The 19,039-nt window shown below is 41.0% G+C and overlaps 1 protein-coding gene and 1 long non-coding RNA gene across 22 annotated transcripts in view; one reads left to right on the forward strand and one right to left on the reverse strand.

Annotated features, from left to right (window-relative positions):
- MACROH2A1 (macroH2A.1 histone) overlaps positions 1-15,533 on the forward strand; it is a 53,449-nt gene extending 37,916 nt beyond the window's left edge. For 6 of the 21 annotated variants that reach the window (XM_085532124.1, XM_085532126.1, XM_085532123.1 and 3 more), the window contains exons 6-9: positions 1,269-1,368; positions 6,686-6,775; positions 9,633-9,807; positions 14,802-15,533. In XM_085532124.1, coding sequence (XP_085388250.1) covers positions 1,269-1,368; positions 6,686-6,775; positions 9,633-9,807; positions 14,802-14,967 — 531 coding nt within the window. In that variant the 3' untranslated portion in view covers positions 14,968-15,533. Of the gene's footprint in view, positions 1-1,268; positions 1,369-2,810; positions 2,902-6,113; positions 6,216-6,685; positions 6,776-9,632; positions 9,808-14,801 lie in introns of all 21 variants that reach the window. The other 15 variants (XM_085532129.1, XM_085532127.1, XM_085532128.1 and 12 more) reach the window with 6 other exon arrangements.
- LOC107320186 (uncharacterized) lies at positions 8,008-9,223 on the reverse strand. The gene is made up of 3 exons (XR_001558159.3): positions 9,103-9,223; positions 8,848-8,911; positions 8,008-8,150 (listed from the first exon to the last, which is right to left on the reverse strand). It is a non-coding gene; the product is annotated as an uncharacterized LOC107320186 (long non-coding RNA).
- Positions 15,534-19,039: the final 3,506 nt, after the last annotated feature.

Below are 19,039 nucleotides of genomic sequence, written 5' to 3' on the forward strand. Positions count from 1 at the left end.
AAACAGCAGTTGCTTGTAGTCAAACTCAAGACTCAAACTCCACTATGAATAACTCACCAGGTGTGAAGTATTACAGGACTCTGAGCTATTTGGAAAGCGAGCTTGCTTCAATTTTTATTACAAACTCCCAGACAGACCCGTACTTAAAGCAGGGCTGAATTACTCTCATTTTTAGCCAGTCACCCTATTTTGAGGGAGTGTAGTTTACTCAGGGTACGTATGCAGATGAGATGAAATTGACGACTTCTAAAAAGAGAAAGAAAGTTGATTCATGTCATCACATGAATGAAATGGAAGCATTTTTTTCAGACAACTTAAATGGATGAATGTTGGCCTCCTTAAATGACCCATTCACTTGTATTGGTTTTGTGAACTGATTCATGTTCCCTATTAATAAAATCACATATGTGTGGAGGAGACATTAATTGGCATGTTTGAATGTATATCTTATATTTTGTATGTTGAATACGTTGGTTTGGGTTAGAAGGAAAGCCTCACTTAATTTTGGTTGGCTTGAAGACTCACAGAAATGAATAAGAACTTTCTCTTTTGTAATTGCTTTCCACGTGCCCCAGTTAGCTGGTGAAACAATCACTCTGCATGTTGTAAATACAAGCATAAGTTATGATGTAGTTGTCCTATTTCATATATCAGTAGAAGCAATAAGCCCCCAGCAGTGCCCGCTTACAGTACTGGACCAATCAGCCACAATGCCAGCAGAACTGTGTGTGTGAAAACCGAATGACTGCAATTCAGGAGATGGTGGCACTAGGAAGGAAATACAGCCTTCCCTTGGTGAAGTTCTCTTTAAAACAAGCACCTGCTTTTCTAAAGATGCACTCAGATTCACTGGCTCCAGTAAGGAGCAGCTGTATCTTTCAGTGCTGAACAGCCATGGCACATCCCCCAGTGGGTGCGTAAGGAATGTTAAGGTGTCTCCAAGAAGAGACAAATACCTTTTTTATAATGCTGAAATAAGAACCTCAAATAGAACTCAGCTGAAAGCCAAGATATAGGGCCTTTTTGGTAGGTACATTTATTTCCTCCCAGCGTCAACAGTGTTTGAGTCTTGGGTTTGATGTTTTCAGTTGTTTAATTTTTATTTATTTTTTTTTTGATAACAGCCCTCCTTTATGACTTGCCATTTATTTTGCATATTTGTTTGCAGTGATGCTATCTCCATCTGTGTTGCAAAGCTCACTTTTCTGCAGCTTCTCTGTGATTTCCCAGCTGTCCTGTTATTTCCCACCTCATGCTTTTCTTTTCAGCTGAACCTTATTCACAGTGAAATCAGTAATTTAGCCGGCTTCGAGGTGGAGGCCATTATCAATCCTACCAATGCTGACATTGACCTTAAAGATGACCTAGGTAAATGGGGCATGGGTTGACACAACTAATGGTCACATGGAAATTATGGAACCCAGAATTTACTCTCTAGGGCTTCATTCATTAAATAAGAGCCAAAATTCTAAAGTTCTCTCTTGTTGAAGATCCAAATCCAAAAGACATTTCTACCAAATTTGAAATCATGCAACCACTGCAAGTATTTGAGTTGAATTCAATTTAAAACACCATTTAAATTCTTTTCCATAATGATCATATGTGACTGTTAGATATTCTGGGGGGTTTTTACGTGGCTTCTTTGAGGACTAAAATACTTTTTTTTGTCAGGTTGTTTTCAAAATAAGCAGTTTCTCCATTCAGACTGCAATCTCTGATGTTATTTCTGCTATTCAGAGTAGGCATAACCCTTTTAAAAGGGAAATGATTAAATGACTATACCCAAATTTTCTGCATCTTGATTTCATGTGTGATTCAGTCCAATTATTTCTTTCAGTTCTGTTTAAGTTACTCCCTATCACAACCATGTTCAGCTGAAAACAAAAACTGATAGTACACCAATGCTGAACTTGCAGATACTATCATTGATGTTGTATCACTTTTAAACCTCCTCCTGTCCCAGATCCATCAACTGTCTGTTCTTCACCAACCATAAAAGAAAAACTGACTTTCCACATGCTATGTACTGCCTTCCACTGTTATTTGATTACACCTGCTGTTGTTTTTTTAAAGCTTCCTTAATGGAATGCAACCCATAATTCTGCTACTGCATTTCCTGTGTGTAATTTAACAAGAAAAAGATTCAAGAAGGGTAATTTTGGATCAGTCTTTCTAAGATACGTTTATGTTTTCACACCTGTCTCATCCTTTATGACGCACAATTAGAAAATACACTTTACCTTTAAAACACAGACTCAATCATTTCCATGTTTTAAATCAAATTCAGTAAGATCCCGCCATATGTTGCTTCCTCCATATGAAGGAAACTGTCCTTTTTAGAAACCAAGTAATGAATTGCTCTGCGTATGAAGAGAAGTTCCTGTCAGCTTATTGATGCTGACAAAATGGAGAAACTAGTTATTTTGTTTGGCTTGACAATCATGAATTTCTTTTTTTAAACAGATTCCATGTTTTAGTGTCATGCTCTGTGGGGAATTAGTTGTTCTAGGATGCTGCCAAGTGAAATGGGGTATTAGCCAATCTTAAATCTTTGGAAATGATCTCGTATGATTGCTCTGACTTGTCATTTTAACATTTATTTGATCATGTCGTACTCAATATTCCTCCTCCTGTTCCCTACACCCCTTTCTCTACACACACCTGCACACACCACTCAGCATTACTCCTTTGGCGCAAGGTTTGGAGATGTGAAGGTAGGAAAATAATGGACGTTGGTACATGTGTAAATGTAGAGCCTGTGCTGGGTCTCTGTCCAACGTGGTTGATATACATCTGTTTACCTGTTGTAGTTGCAAGTTGTACAGGCTGACATTGCCACGATCGACAGTGATGCTGTCGTTCACCCGACAAACTCTGACATCTACACCGGTGGTGAAGTAGGTAATGGAAAGTTCAGTGCTGCGGAGTTTGTATGTGTGTGCATGGTCAATCAGCAGCCACAAGCTTGTCATAGCTATGCAGATTTGCATTTATTTCTCACTTCCAGCAGTCCTGACTGATAACAAAAAGAAATGAGTTGTTGCAAACTCAGTAGGTGTTTCTGACTTTTAATCACCAAATCAGGCCTTCAAAAGTAATGATAGAACGCACCGCCAAAATTTGAAGTGCAAGAACAGTGTATGTACAGTGCAGGCATGCGACCAAGGAAAATGAACATTGTATGACGTGGACTACAGTTTGTGCCTTGATCTTTAGATTTCTGGCCAGTTCCAGTACACTCTCTCCATGCCAAGTTTCAGATGTTCACATCTGACACGCTGGATCGAGCCCACTTTATTTTCCGAGCACTCTTAAGATGGATTTGTTTTTTCATGTTTCAACTCATGGACCAATTAGCTCATAGCCCTGCTCAGTGGTTGCTTGTGTCACTGGCACGTGGGTAGAAAAGACACATTTTTTATATTGTTAGTCATCTAAGCTACACTGATGAGTTAAGGTATTACATATATCATAGACATCTTCAGTTGTTATCTCTGCTTTGCCCTGAGTAACTCCTATCTTGGTTATACCTTTAATATTTTGAAGGATGTTACAAACAGGTAGCCACACTTTGTTTGATCTGCCTTAGTAATTTGAGAAGGCAAAGTCAGAATTGGGCTGAATATGGAAGTTGCTGATTAGAGCGATGACACCATACTTAAATCAATCAACTGCATGATCCCAGCCTCTTACATTTCCTGTTGGCCTCATTGTCACTGCATGAAGGGTCTCCTTCATTGAGGGCCCTTGTCCTGTTGCAGGTCAGCAAGCCTTGCAACACCCGCTGTTTCCCAAGGAGCTCCGTTCTGAGTAAGGCACAGAGGAACGTAGCCCTTTATGGCCTGTTAGAGTGGGAACAGCTGCGACTTGGCTGGTTAAACGTTATGCAGAGACATGAAAAGTGTCATAACTCCCTTTATCTGAAGAATACGCTTCTAAAGCCTGTCGGGCTCCTTTAGACAAGGTGCTTCTCTGATGCCCTTTGGCAGAGAAATGCTCAAGAAGCTGCTCAACAAAGACAATTATCCCTCAGAGCTGCACTGCTCATACCTTAGCGTAGGTTCCTGCTGCCTCTGACTGCTGTAAGAAAGAATAGAAGTGCACAAATGCCTAGCTTCCAGTGATTAACTTTTATACCCATCTAAATTTATTTTTAATTATTTTTTTTCGTTGTTGTTGTTATTTTTCCCTAACAATGTAAGTGTACTGGGGGCTTACTCTGAGAATTTTAGAGCCTAAATTTCCGCTAACGCTGTTTTCAACACTGGTACCAATGCCTGCTTCAAAAGCATGAGATAATGACCTCATTCTCATGGGAGTGACACACATTTATGCCTGTGAGCAAATAAGCTACTAACCTTGAAGCTGTGAAGCGAGACTTCCATCAAGAAACTTGCTAATATGGTGGGAAATGATTAAAGGCAGTGCCTCCTTTCCAGTTGGCAATGTAGTTCTGAAATGTAATTTCAACATAAATGAAGGAATTTCAATATAAATCCTCACTATTAATCGGAAGAACATAACTAAGAAGAGCAGAAAACATCACTGATATCACATATGTTCTTCTTTCAACCATATCTGCAAGAGCTCAGTGAAATGAGTTGACAGGGTTGTTCATTGCTTTTAATTATAAATTAATTCCCACTAGAAGGGAATAAGTTGATCCTTTTAGATTGAATTAGGGAAAACTAAGCTAAATTCCATTAAATGTACGACAGCTTTGCAATGGCGAAGAGATGACCCAGTTAATAGAGCTTTTCTGTTTCTAGGTTCTGTTCAAGGCTTAATTATGTTTCCCCTTGAAATAAGAAAATCTAAGGATTATGAATGTCGCGGGTTTAAGGGCTGATCTGAGTTCATGGACTCAAGGGGAATATAACTGGAATGCATACACAGATCTGAGCAGGAGGGATACGGAAATACATAGAACAGGAATATAACTAGAATGGAAAACTGTTTCTTTCCCTTCCTATCCCTTCCCTGTCAGAGTGATTTTACAGATTCCCTTATGTCAGCCACAGCAGGTAAACATGTTTAGCCACAGCTGCTGTGAAGGTAGTGCTGCTCTGAGCCACCAGTCCTGGGCATCCCTCTCTTCAGAGCCTGCTCTCCCAGGACACATTGCTGCTATACATGAGCCGCTACTGCCTTGTCTAAGAGATTTGCTAGATGGTGCCTTGTACTCAGCTGCACAGCTAACTGAATTTCATAACAATCTTAGTGTGGAGTTTGTCTGAAGAAGCTTAGACTAAAGTATTGACATAAAAATAAAACTTAATTGAGTCCAAGGAGCAAATTACACTCTGACTTACCGTCTGATCTTGCAATTCTGAATTAGTTATGAAAAAGCAAACTACAAGATGTATATTTTAAAATTATCCTCAGCTTTTGTACCCCAACAGCAATAAACCAACAGCAAAATAGAGGCAGGGTCAGTTTCTGAAGGAGCAAACAAATGCTGCCTTGTTTTCAAGAAACTTCTAATGGTCCTGTGGAAGAAATTTAGCAACGGGGTCAAAACGAAAGCATCTGGCAGTGCTCTAAGTTCTCAGAACTATAACTCTTATTTATTAACTGAACCTTGGAGGAGGGGCTCTGCTTCACGGAGCATACAGTATGTGCACTTCCATCAGAAAATGGGTTTGTTTTTTTTTTCCTTTCTCCATCAGTGACAGTGAGGGGCTTCACTAAATAAAGCCTAAATCATTAGGGATCCTAGTTCTGAATTTTTGGAAATCAGTTTTGGAAGTAATATCTGAAATCAGAGCCTTTATGATACCACTGCTTTTTACTTACCTGCCTTAATCATTAATGTGCACAGCAGAGAATTATTTGGGATGCTTATGTAGTTAGGAAAATGCTTTCTTGGGCTGTTTATTCTTATATATGTATATTAATACCTAAAACTAGAGCTGCAAAATAAGATCTAAACCATTTAGCAATGGACTGCCTTTGGTAAAAGCATACCTTTTGGTTGCCTTGAAACACTGCACAGCTCTTCTCCTCCCAAAATGACTTTGTCCAGCTCCTTAGCTGTAGTCAGAGAAGTTCATTGGAGGAATATGTTCCTTAGAGATTCTCCTTATTTCTGAGGCTCTTCCTCTTGGTTAAAGGTGGCTCAACAAGCTGGGCAGTTACCAAGTAAAGCAGCCCGCTGCACTCACGAGACTGTTTCATTCCTGGTGCCACCTGTTGGGGTCAGGGACCAAGATCAGGTGAGTTTCAAATTCTTATTGTGGCAAATGGCTCTTTAAAAACATTTATAAAGAGAGAGAGGGGAAATGAATCTTAAGGGAAGGAGTGACAGAACTCCAATCACTTTTGAGCTAGCACATCCTTCTGCATCATTTCACATTGACGGATGCTTGTGATAAGGAAGGAGATAGGGATGTCACAACAGATGTTTTGACTTAAAAATCAGTTGGAGGATGTTAGCAAGGGATACAGACGGAAGGTTTTTGGGTTCTTAGGGTTATCGTTTTGTTTCTTTTTCTTTCTGTTGTCATTGTTGTTTTTAATGAGTAGCTAACTCTGAAGTCCCAAAAGGTTTAGATCTTACTTTGCAGTCCCCCCAAAAAAATGTTCGGGCAGAAATAATTAGAACAATGTAATTGCAAATAATGATAAGTCTTGTCTGCTGTGGGAACCCAGGATGAGAGGAATAAAATAACAATTCTCTGTTCAGGAAGCACTTTGGAAAAGAAAGGCGGCAAGGAGTTTGTGGAAGCTGTCATTGAGCTTCGGAAAAAGAACGGACCCTTGGACATAGCTGGAGGTGAGATTCATCCATCACACTGCCTGCGTTCCTGCTGTTCCCAAGCATCACTGCTGGTTTTATATGTTACCTATATGTTATCTGTGCTCTCCAGAGTTATAATATACACATTGCATCTTAAGTAGCCATTACCAAAGTAACCAGGAAATGGCATAGTGATGCAATATCACAGGTAAGAGCAGGCTGTCCACAGATACACACATGCACAAGGGATGTTGATTGTTGAGGGTACAGATCATAAAAGCAATTAATTGGATACTTACTACTCAGAGCAGTTGAATTCAACTGCATTAAATGTCTGCTTTGCCAAGATGCCACTGACTTTCACTGAACTTAAGCACTTGCTTAAAGCCAAGCACCTGCTTAAGTACTTCATTTCATCAGTGCCAAAATCATCACTGTAGAAGCGTATGATTTTTTGATGTCTAGTTATCAAATTTTATGCAATATTTGAGAAAAATCTACCATCAGAGTACTAACATTTGGTAATGGCAATTTGACACCATCTGTGATATTGCTGATACACACTGGTTCATATAGAATGCTGGTTCTGCCATCTGTGTTTATGCTATAAAAATAAATACAGTACATGCAGTTTTGTAAACCAATTTTGACTAAAGCTGAGGGAGAGATGAAAGACTTCAGCTTACAACAGAAGGAATTGTGACTGTTTACTTCTGGTGCTTCATACAGATTTCTTCCCTGCTTTTTAAAAACGTTACTCATTTTTTCTTGGAATCTTTACTTTGCAAAAATATTTAGAATCTCCTTTATCTACACTATTCCTTACCAACTCACCACTGAGCCACATAAACGGTGCTCACAAATAAGTTGCATGTTTATCTCAGACGTCAATGCACCCCTCAGATCAGGTTAGCATCACCCCATGGGCATCTACGTGCTACCCCAGAGAACCTGGCTGCCAGAAGAGACTGGACACAAATCAACTTCCCCATTAGTGGATACCCAGTTTTCAGATTCCTCAATAATATGGGTGTTCCTTTAATAAAATAACCAGGATCCTTTCCTGGACCAGGCCTGTAACCAGCACAGAATGTGACAGTGGTTCTTGTTGTTTGTTTCTATAGCAAAATTTACTTCCCCTGTCAGAACATTTGCATTTAAAGTAAGGGACAGCTGCTCTGGGTAATTAACAGCCATCTTCAACAGAATCCTAATGAGTTAATGACTACTCTAGAATACACCCCGTGTCTGAGAAATATTGACATTGGTGATGTGTACCAATACTGTATTTTATTCTCTCAGTGTGAAGGAATTATCAGCATTTCACACTTGATTAGAGAAACATCAGCTGCTTTTATGAGTATTTTCTTGGATTTATGATGTAGTCTGGATCCCCCAACATTTGAGTTGCCTACAAGGACAAAGAAAAGTTGCTTTGAGTTGAAGTTATTCGATGTGCTTTTATGGATTTGTAAATCCTCAGCATCAGCCCTTGTGCTTCCATTGTCCTTTAAAACATATCCTGATGAACCTGTCAGAACGTCACATGACAAATGGAGGGACACTAAGATGGTGAAGGGCCTGGAGCATCTCCCCTATGAGGAGAGATTTGGGAACTGGGTCTGTTTAGCCTTGAAAAAAGAAGGCTCAGAGGGGACTTGATCCAGGTTTATAAATAACCTGAGGTGTGGGAGCCATAGTGGTGAGTCTGGTCTCTTTTCAGTAGTGCGTGGGGATAGGACTAGGGGTAATGGGATGAAACTACAGCATAGGAAGTTCCGCATGAATGTGCGGAAGAACTTCTTTACAGTGAGGGTGATGGAGCACTGGAACAGGCTGCCCAGGGAGGTGGTGGAGTCTCCTTTTCTGGAGATATTTAAGACCCGCCTGGACACCTACCTGTATGATGTGGTGTAGGGAGCCTGCTTTGGCAGGGGGGTTGGATTCGATGATCTCTAGAGGTCCCTTCCAATGCCCTACAATTCTGTGAAAGTGTGCTTTCTCTTTCTCTCTGCTTTTCCTTGGGAATCCTTCTGTGTCCCTGACAGCACCCAGGGGATGGCATGCAATTGGTGTGGTAAAAGATCCCTATACATACAAGGCCTCACCTGTTGAGGTATAAACAGTGTGAATCAAACTTTGTAGAGCTGTTATTGCATCCTGTCTGGCAGTCTGTCAAAAACATGAAAAAAGTCACTCAGAAGTGGCATTGTGTAAGCAATCTCTGATGACCCATTCATTAAAAAGCTCAAATAGAGCTGGGCCCAAAGTTATGAAATGGCACAAAATGTCTTCTTTACAATTACTCAGAAACAAAGCTGTAAAGAAAAGCTTTGATTTACCTCTTTTCCAGCCTTCCTTACCAGTTTGTGGAACTCTGAAAGCTCCAAACTGATCCAATTTGGGTTTCATTGTTAGCAGAGGTTAGCTGAAAAATAAAATGTATAGCAAGAATAGCTGAAGGTCACACAAGTCATAACTCCAGCAGGGCAGCATCCTAGTACTTACTGTAGCTCTGCTTTAAACTCTGAACCAAAGCAAGATCATCCCTAGAACAGATTTACATTCTATGAGATTACTGCCTTTTTCTCAGACATTACACAAATTTCCACAATCCCCAGTATAAATGTGTTGCCTTTGATGTCAGTCATGAATTCTTGCTCTCCAAAATAAGCTCTATTATAGTTATGATTGATAAATTACTGTGGCAAAGTACAGCTGGAAATGGGAAAGTCTCTGTAATCATGTTGTTATATTTTAAACCTGTGTGATTTCTAATCTAAAACATTCAGGGGGGATAAAGGAATGTCTGTCGATTGTTTGCTGTTTTAATCACAGATGCATTCTTTTAATGCTAACGAGAGAGTTATGTTTCACTTTCGTCCCTTACTAGCTGTTGTCAGTGCTGGCCATGGATTGCCTGCAAAGTTTGTGATCCACTGTAACAGCCCAGGCTGGGGCTCAGACAAATGTGAGGAGCTGCTGGAAAAGACAGTGAAGAACTGCTTGGCTCTGGCTGATGAAAAGAAGCTGAAATCAATTGCATTTCCTTCAATTGGCAGTGGCAGGTAAGGCCGTTACACAAACCCAATGCTTCATCTCGACTACATTTTCTAAGTGTAAGAGTTCCTGTTAGAAGTTCCTGTCTCTTCTTGCATACAAAACCCATTTCTACCACGCTAACTTCATTCTTCATTGATTTCAGTTCCCCAAATTAAACGTTTCTTTTAGGATCCTCCAAGCTGCACATGGAGCCTGTCATATTTTCCCAGTAACAGTTAAACTTTGGAATGTCCAGCTTAATCCCTGCAGTCTTACAACATAGAAAAGAGCGAAAGTACCTTTTAAGAGTGTATCAAATTGAGATAGAGAAGAAAACATGAAGAAATAGAGCCTATTTCACCTGGTTTTAGCATGTAACTAAGCCGACTGCAGTTTTGGGATGGCTAGAAGATGTCTTAACATTTGTTTAAGCTTTCACCCCAAATCCATAAACTAAACTCCACAAAGTTTACATCGTGGGACTCTTTCAGAAAGAAAAAGTTACTGTAAAAGTCTTTGCCAAGATTTTTAAAGCCTAAATCTGAAGTTCAGGTTCTCTAGGTTTGTGCAGAACACTCAGTGCCATCAGAAAGTTGGATAACGTTCCTAAGAATCTAAATATAGGCTAGAATTTTGACAAACTTAGATTTGGGAAGAGGTTTGGAACACATGGCCTCTGATGGCTCACTATGAAGACCAAATCTATGCTGAATTACACAGTGGTATATTTAGCCCTAAACAACTGCTGCTTTCTAAGTTGCCATGAAAGAAGTTGGCTGATCTTCTGCAAGAACATTCTTCCCATGGTGCCATCTTGTAGTGCTGGATTCATCTGTGCATGTTCATTGTAGGACAGAAAGCACTGTTTGAGAGTGAATAACTATAAAGAAACAGAAGTTTCACTAGGATAATAAATTCAAGTGTTTTACATCAGAAAAAGCTCCAAATAAGGCTGTTTCAAGTTGGTGTCATTTTACAAAGTTTGCTTCTGTTACTTAAACTGTGGAGTGAAGGATCCATACTGACCTGTTGAATTGATGGCTGTTGGTTCAAAGACTGCTCAGTGAAACAAGCAGCTTTTCTGCAGAATAATCCAAAATACCCAAACTAGGCTGTTCCATGAACTGCTCTTCTGGAGAAGCTGTGCCGTTCCATAGACTATAAAGATGCTAAAGAGTTCAGTACGTAGGTGCATACAGCAAGGCTATGAGAAGTGTGTTCCACGGATCTCTCTCTTTTCTGGAGGGTGCCCATTTCAGACTGTTGTTGCAAAGCAGTTAATTGATGATGGGAGATGATGAAACCCTGAATAATCATAAGACCCATGTTCTGTAATGGAATGCAGTTACTGAAAGGCAAGATCTGCGGCTGTATTCAACTTGGCATATGCATGTTGCTCTTACTCAAGCCAGTTGAACTGGTGCTTTTAAAACATGGAGAGAAATTAACTGGCACAGAGAAACATACGTTGTTTATTTTCCCTTTCTTCTTTAATTAGAAATATTCAAGCATAAATTAGTTTTTGAGAAAACAGTATATTCTGACAGTGCTCCTTACTTGTTTTTTTATGAAGTCAGAAGTGTTAAAAAAGTAAAGCTTTTGACAGCAAATACCAAAGACACCACATGTATGCAGCTGTTCTAGTACAGACATCTGTCAAGCAGACATCACCCAATAAATCCACATAAACAGTTTCATTCTCTTTTATAGTTGAGGAATGGGATTACATGAGGGCAGTTCAAATAAATCATGGGGGAAAATAAAATAGCATGCTTGTAGCCTTCAGTGGGCCAGATGCACGGCTACAGCCAACTTGTGGCAAGCACAAACTGGGTGCTGTACAAGGGTAGCCTGGAGTTCAGTCTGGTAGGGCCAGCAGTAGAACACAGAAAAAAAGAGTTTGAGATTGAAAATAAAATAATCCTCAAAGCAGGGATTTCATCCTGAGGCTCTGCCATTGGACAGAATGGCCACCAACTTGGCTGAGTTCTCCAACAGCCATTTCACGAGACCATAACAGTAGATCACTGTAAGAGACTTCTGTTTCACCCTGCAGCCCACACAAGGCCACTGGTCAGTATCTCACTTCTGATTTTCCTCCTCTCTATCTGCTTTTCCCTCCCTTCGGCAGGTCTTAAACAACTCATTTTATTCAGCTTCCTTTTGTGCACGCCTCCCCTTGATCAACCTGCTCTTCTCTCTTTCACCCTGTTGAGACCACCTTGCAGGAACATCAAGGAAGTGGAAGCTGTATGGCTTCAGAATCACTTTAAGCAATTCAGAAACAGCATATACCTTGATCTTTATGTTCTCCTTTGTGACTGATCCTTCTTATGAGCAAAATTCATCAGATGTCTGCTCTGTATATGCCAGGATGCAGCATTCATAAGTAACTAGCAAACAACCAGATGTGGAGGCACACTGACTCCATGCCCTTTTCTCTGTGTAAGCCAACAGTAGGAAGCAGCTCTGGTATCTCAACTGCTGTCAGGTCACACAGCTTGTTCTCACCAGGCAACTCAAGCTGCTTTGGAATGTTTTCAGAATGCTTTTCTTTTTTCTCTTCTGCTCCAATAATGGGGGGAAAAAGTTGTCTTCTTCAGAAAAGAAAGAAACAGATGCACTATTCCATGTAACCATTTCTGAAATACCCAAGCACTGTCTTCAGGTGGCACATTACAGACAGCAGTACTACAGAATTTCTCTTGGAGTATATTTTGTGGTAAGGTAACATGCAGTAAGCTGTCCATGACACAGGCAAGTTGACTTTCTCATTTTGTGTCCTGCTGCATATGATGAGAGTGAGAGCATAGCAAGGTTTTCAGTTCAGTGCTTCAGTGAGCAAATACTAAGTCGTGGTGCTCCTATTAATGGCAGAGATTAATTGAGCTCAACTTCTATTCTAGGTTTAAGTTTTTGAGGAAACTGAGAAATCCATTGATCTGTACGATCTGAAGTTAATTAATATTTCCCTATGTTATGAGTCAGTATTACAACTTCAGTTGGCTCAAATGGAAGGCTAAGTTAAAGGTCGTCAGCTTTCTGTATTTTACTTAACTTCATAAAGCTTCCTTCAAACTGTGATTATTTCATTTCTTTTTTGATGTTTGTTCCCCTTGGAGATGCTCACACCCTGCTGGAATTCAGCAGCAGAGCTTCTGTTCACAGAAGAGTCTGAATTCTGGAAGTTTCTTAAGTCATACCATTCCTATCACTACCACTTTCCATTAGCACAATGAGTGCTGAAACAAAGATACAGCTCTGAAAGCTGCTAATTACTATAACGTGTAATATGATGGAAATCACAGCAATGACAACAAAGCATCGGGATCCCTTGCTGCAAGCGCGTGTTCACTCAAACACAACAGCAGTAAACACAGAAATAAGAGAAAGCAGCTGCTTACCTTCAGAAGGCCTCAGGTACACCAGGATCTACAGAGAGATGCCATCAGTTTCACTGCCAGCCTTGAAATGAGGTCTGGAAAGGGGTGGATCCTGGCTCCAGCCCTTCCATTGCTCACTACATTGCATGCACCTGAGCTCCATTGGGTTGGCTCTGCCTTCTCACCAGGTGCTCCATCACTGCTTCAAGTCCTGACTTAGCAATTCCACTACAGATGTAGCTGTATGGTTATATCTCTTTAGAGGTTGGTTGAATTGATGGGGACTTGTATGGAAATAGTTTCTGTGAAGATATTGTTCTTAACTACAATGAAGAAAGGAGAAAGAAGATATGATTTGTAGTAAGGCAAAAGCTTGGTAGTGATCTACAGAGAAACAAAAGTGGATGATGTGAATCACGCTTATCAAACCTATCACAGACATGTTTGTACTGTGATTTCAAGCATCCATATCATCCAGTGGCATACTGCTGCTGCTGCTGCTCTCCATGGCTCCCCTCATGGCAGCATTAATTTCAGGACATCTTCCAGTTTGAGCTTCCGTGCAGAGGATGCTGGCTCATACTGCTTCCAGGTGACCAGTAGCAGAGTGGGGTTATTGGATAATCCTGATAGTACTTCCATAGGGCTTGATCTGCCCTCTGTCACTGACACTGAGCTATCTCTTCCTCCTTCAAAGCACGTGCAGCAGGAATTTCCCCCTGTCATGTGTAATATTAAGCAACACACACACTTGAAAGAAATAACATGAACAAAATAATTAGTTCCATAGACTGCCATACTGTGGGCAGCAGCTGCATTCTGCTGACTTCCAGGTGGCTGTGGTTCTAGTCAAAAACAGCTCTTGGTTTTTTCTTCTTCTAAAAATACTGTAATAAATCATGGGGGGGAGGGAGGGTTAATCACCGACTTATGGAATTACAAGGAATAGAAAAGATAGATAGAAAAAAAATCCTGCTGTTTTCAAAATTACAACTGCCAGAATTGCAGCAGTACCACGACTTCTTATAAAGCTGTTATAATTGAGATCATGGCTTTGTTGAGTCCATTCTACTTTTGCTGGACTCGTTTTCTCACTGCCAAACTACTAGCACTCATTCTCTCCACTTTCAGCCTGCAGCAAGACCGTGCAAGTCCCTTCTTTAATTCTATGCTGTATTGTTAACCATGAATAGCAGGAGAGCCATGTTGTACTTCATCTTCTCATGCTTCTTTTTCTGCACCAAGTTCTCTTTCCCTTTTATTTTTACCTCTTCAGGTTTGCTGTCAGGTTGGGTTTGACTGTGCGGCTCTCCTGAGCTCTTAGCTGTCTGGCCACTGCTTTACCTGTCCGCTAAACCAGAACAATGGAGCCAGCAGATATTGAAAGGTTCAACCTTTTAACATATGTGGATTCTGCGTTCCTATTTTAGGAATGCTTTCTTGTGTTTGAACATTAAGTCTTGCCTAAACAAACAACTTTGTAGCTTCTAAATCAGATGGTAAACACTAGCTTCGTAGCTTTAGTTACTGTGCTGCATTAGGGGAAAGCCTGAGCATTCCATGCAAGTTTACACTATCAAAAGCTTGTTCAGCAGGACTTGATTTTCTTTCTTTTCTTCTTTTGTCTCTCCTACTAGAAACGGTTTTCCAAAGCAAACAGCTGCGCAGCTGATCCTGAAAGCCATCTCCAGCTACTTCGTGTCAACAATGTCCTCTTCAATCAAGACGGTGTACTTCGTGCTCTTTGACAGTGAGAGTATAGGGATATATGTGCAGGAAATGGCCAAACTAGATGCCAACTGAGCATAGAAAGCTGCAGTACCAGCCCCTTTCTACCCTTCCTCTTCTCCAAAACCTTAACTCCTCGTGAAACAGAACATCCCTTATTTTAAATTTTGCTCATCTAGGGAAATAAAGGTGGTTTTGTTTTGTTTTGTTCTGTTTTGGGATTCATTTTAGTTTTGTTTTTTACTTTCTAAACTGTTTTATGTTGGCACTGATAGTTGGCATTACTGCTGTTAATGCACTGTGTACCAGGCATCGTCTGAACTTAGTGTAATCTAGGAGATTTTATAGTTTTATTTTAATGAAGTATGGGTTGAAGCAGGAAGCTGTTAGGAAAATGTAGTCTTTTACTCGTGACAGAAACAGGCCGACCCTATTTTGTAACTGTGTTGTGGTGCTTTATCAATACATCGAGTGGCGTCCCTTTCATTTTTTAAAAGAACAGATGCTATAAACCTAATTTGTGTTTGTTTATTGTCTAAATGATAAATCTGGAAGAAAAAGATGCAGAGACCCTCTTGTCCTTAATTATATTTACAATTTTGAGATCGTGTGAATTGATTTAGTAAAATGTTTGAACTGTTGCTGTTGGTGTAGTGGAATTTTTCTCTTAAATCTTTATTATCTTTTGAATTCAGAGAAGTTAGCTGTCAGTATTACAGCAGGTCTCAATCAGTGGCCCGGAATCTTGTCTGGAGATACTGGGCATCTTATAACGCACTGAGAAGATGTCTGCAAACTCAGTAGCTGTCACAACTGACCCTTTCTTCTGTGAGCATTTGGGCTTTCCTGATGGTGCTTCAGATCTCCCATAGAAGGAGCTGACTTAATTGGCTGCTTAGTGTGAGAGGTCCCAGCCTTTAAAATCAAGTAAGGCCTAGGGTTGTTTTGAACTAGTTCCAATCATTGAGTATAGGGTTTTTTGAAGCCATTCTTTATTATTTCCAAATCTTTATGAGCCCAGTTTGTACTGGTTGCCATATCGCTTGCACAGCTGAAATCCATACCAACATAAACCTTACGGAAGCCACTTGTTTTTTGTACTTTGAGAAAGGGAAGGTTACACGTTCAAAAGCATATGAATGCTCTCTGAAGAGGAAGCTCTTCCTTTGAAGTCTTTAGCCTGCCTTCTCAATAGTAGGCATACGTTTTCCATTTCTATTAAAAACTTCATTTGTTGATGAAAGAGCCCTTTGCATCCCTCCTGAGTGCTGATCCAGAGCAATGAATGGAAGATATCTGACTGCTTTCAGTAAACTCGGGACTCAGTACCACGTATTAAAAGCAGGTAAGCTTAAGTTCTGTCGAGTGTTCGTTTTGTTTTCTTTTTGCGTAGGATTGTGAATACTTTCAGCATTTGAGGGAAGTGCTGCAGAGGAACAACAGTGACAACACTGGAAGGCATTTAAAGAACAGTGCTCTTCTAAACAAGCAGAGTTAGGAGCAGAGAGTGGATGAATTCCGTGCATCAGACACGTGAAGTGTTTGACCATACGATGCAATTTGTTAAATTATAGTGTCAGTCTTTAACAATAGCAGCTCCAGCAGCAATAAGGCAGGTACAGTTCCTTACCACTGAGTTGTGAATGGCATATTCCTGCCGTTGTGTTGGTCCTCATACAGAAAACACGAAGCTGCATTTTGCACAAATGTCACTAGGTGTCACTGAAAGGATTGAAAAGCAGAGAAGAGCATGGAGGAGGGGGGTCCTGAGGGGACACCTGGGATGAGAAGGACCCTTCCTTGTTCATTGCAGAAGGAACGGGCACATCCCAACAAGTGCGTACCCAACAGACTGCAGCTTCTTCGTCTCTTTACACATTACAGTAACACATTTAATCACTGGTATTTTCAGAGCCTTTAGAAATACAGCCTGCAGTGGTATTTAACAGATCTTTTACGCTGTTACACAAGATGAAGAGATGTCAACTTTGAACTGAGAAAATCTCAAAGCAAACTGTGCCATAATTCAAATGACATGGACTTGTTTCTTCTGGCTGCAGACCTCATCTACTTCTTCAGCTTCTTCTGGCTCTGTGTACAGTTCACATCATCACTTGTGATGTGCAAAGTTTGTTTTGTATGAATCCAGCCCTTAATTTGCAAAAGGACCCGTGAATATCTCCCACCTGATGAGGATCCGAGCTCTCAGCATCATGTTCCAGAGTAAACAGAAACTGTTATCAATGCTTCTCATGTGGCTGTGAGTAATGGAATGCCTTGCTTCTCACAGCAGGCAGAGTCCCGATCTGAGAGCTTTAAGAAGGTCTCCATTCTCATTATAACCCAGCTGTGGAGCATCACTTACAGTGAGCATCACTGCATTCTCCTTTCGTACAAATTCCAGAGCATCCTTCTCCTTTGTGGCACACATACAAAAGCTCCTAAACCCCCAGTGCTTCAACTGACTACTGTGAATCGCCCACTGTCCCCACAGCCTGGAGAACATTGCTCTCAAGTCCTGCAACCCAGCAAGCTGTGCAAGGAAAGCAGAAGCTGAAGATCCCAAAACAAGCCTGAACTTGGCCATGTGGTGCAGCCCCAGCACATTGTGGTGTAGATCTGATAACCTGAAAGACACATATCTGGTTACATGTATAACAAGAAAAACAGAAAAAAGTTGCTGCTAATGTGTACTGGGACCGAAACAACATCACTCTGGGAGTTGTCTTCCGTGTATTTTTAACAGCATGAACGTGCCATATGCAAAAATGAATTAATCATTTAAGGAAGGCCACACACTTAAAGACTCAGTCAGTTTGTCTTCACTGCTTGTTCTTTCATTGCTGCAGTCCATTAGGGAACTTATCTGAAAACAATGGTTAAAATGAATGTTCTCTGCAGCCAGCAGCATTTTCCATCCGCTGCCTCAAGTCTTGCTTTCCACTGCTCTTCTGCTTCTACTCCGCTGACTTTTCCTCCTGTAGGTAATTCGCTGTAATACTGTCCTTTGGGTGAATCAAAGATTGCGGTACTTTAGCAGTTCCCTCTAATTCTGTAGGCTATCATCCTGCCAAAGCTTTTTTCATCCTAAGTTGTCAGCCACTATGATTAGCTGAGCAGGTATAATTACCCCACCGCAGTCATGGTCAGGTTGCCGGGCTGGCTTTCAGATGCAATTAGCTGCTGACAGAAGCGTTACTTTGCCCCTGAGAGGAAGTAAGCAAAAATGCAAATCTGGGGTCTCTCTCTTTTCCCCATTGAAGGGGAAGAATTCATAATCACACTGCAGCTCATCTGCCTCTTTGAATCCTTCCTTCCTGAAGTCCTTTTTCCCCCCTGGAGAAATGGAAGCAATGAATAACAACATTTGTGTAACCTTTATTTTCCTAAAGCAGTTGGAGGAGGGCAGAGTATTTGGTAACCGCAGTGCAGATGTGTCTTCTGGATGATTAGCGCCGTGATGGACAGGTTAGACTTTCAGTCTCATGTTACATTCCACTGGAATCAGCCCTCCATCCTTCATGATTAATTTAAGATTCAGTAACAAATCTTGCTACATTTCCTTCAGCTCCCTTCTAGATCTCAACCTTTTCGGAAGTTTGGATTTAGCATTCTGGCAGATGCAGAGCTGCAAGCAGGCTCCTACCATCCACATCTGTCCTGCAACCCTGACTGAGATCACCCCCCTGTTCTCAGATGTGCCCTGGGCAGAAGTCTGAAAACAAACCTTCCTGCTTCGTCTCTTCCTGCTCCACTGCCTCCTCAGGCATCCAGCACTGCACAGAGTTTGGGGCATCTGGAAAAGTAAAGCAGCCAAGCAAAGACTGATCTTGATAACCACGGGTGCCAGGAGGTACAGAAATACGGTGGGGGCTGTCCCTGTTCTGATCCCTGTTTTCAACCCGAGGATACAAATACCTCTCAGTGGTATTATTATAACCACAAACATCCGCTACAAAGCACACAGTGTCACTTTCCAATCCCATGTTCTGGTTCTCCTGCACTGCTTTTCCCCAGGTACTGATCATTCTTTCCATAGAGCAGAATTCATTAACATTCTGATCATCCATTCAGTGACATCTCTTCTCTGCTACAGACTGTGAGGACATTGCACAGGCTCCATCTTTAAACTGTCACACAGCAAAGT

Source organism: Coturnix japonica, unplaced genomic scaffold (genome assembly GCF_054131305.1).
Source record: "Coturnix japonica strain WE unplaced genomic scaffold, WE-NBRP24 Scf048, whole genome shotgun sequence".
Classification (NCBI taxonomy): Eukaryota; Metazoa; Chordata; class Aves; order Galliformes; family Phasianidae; genus Coturnix; species Coturnix japonica.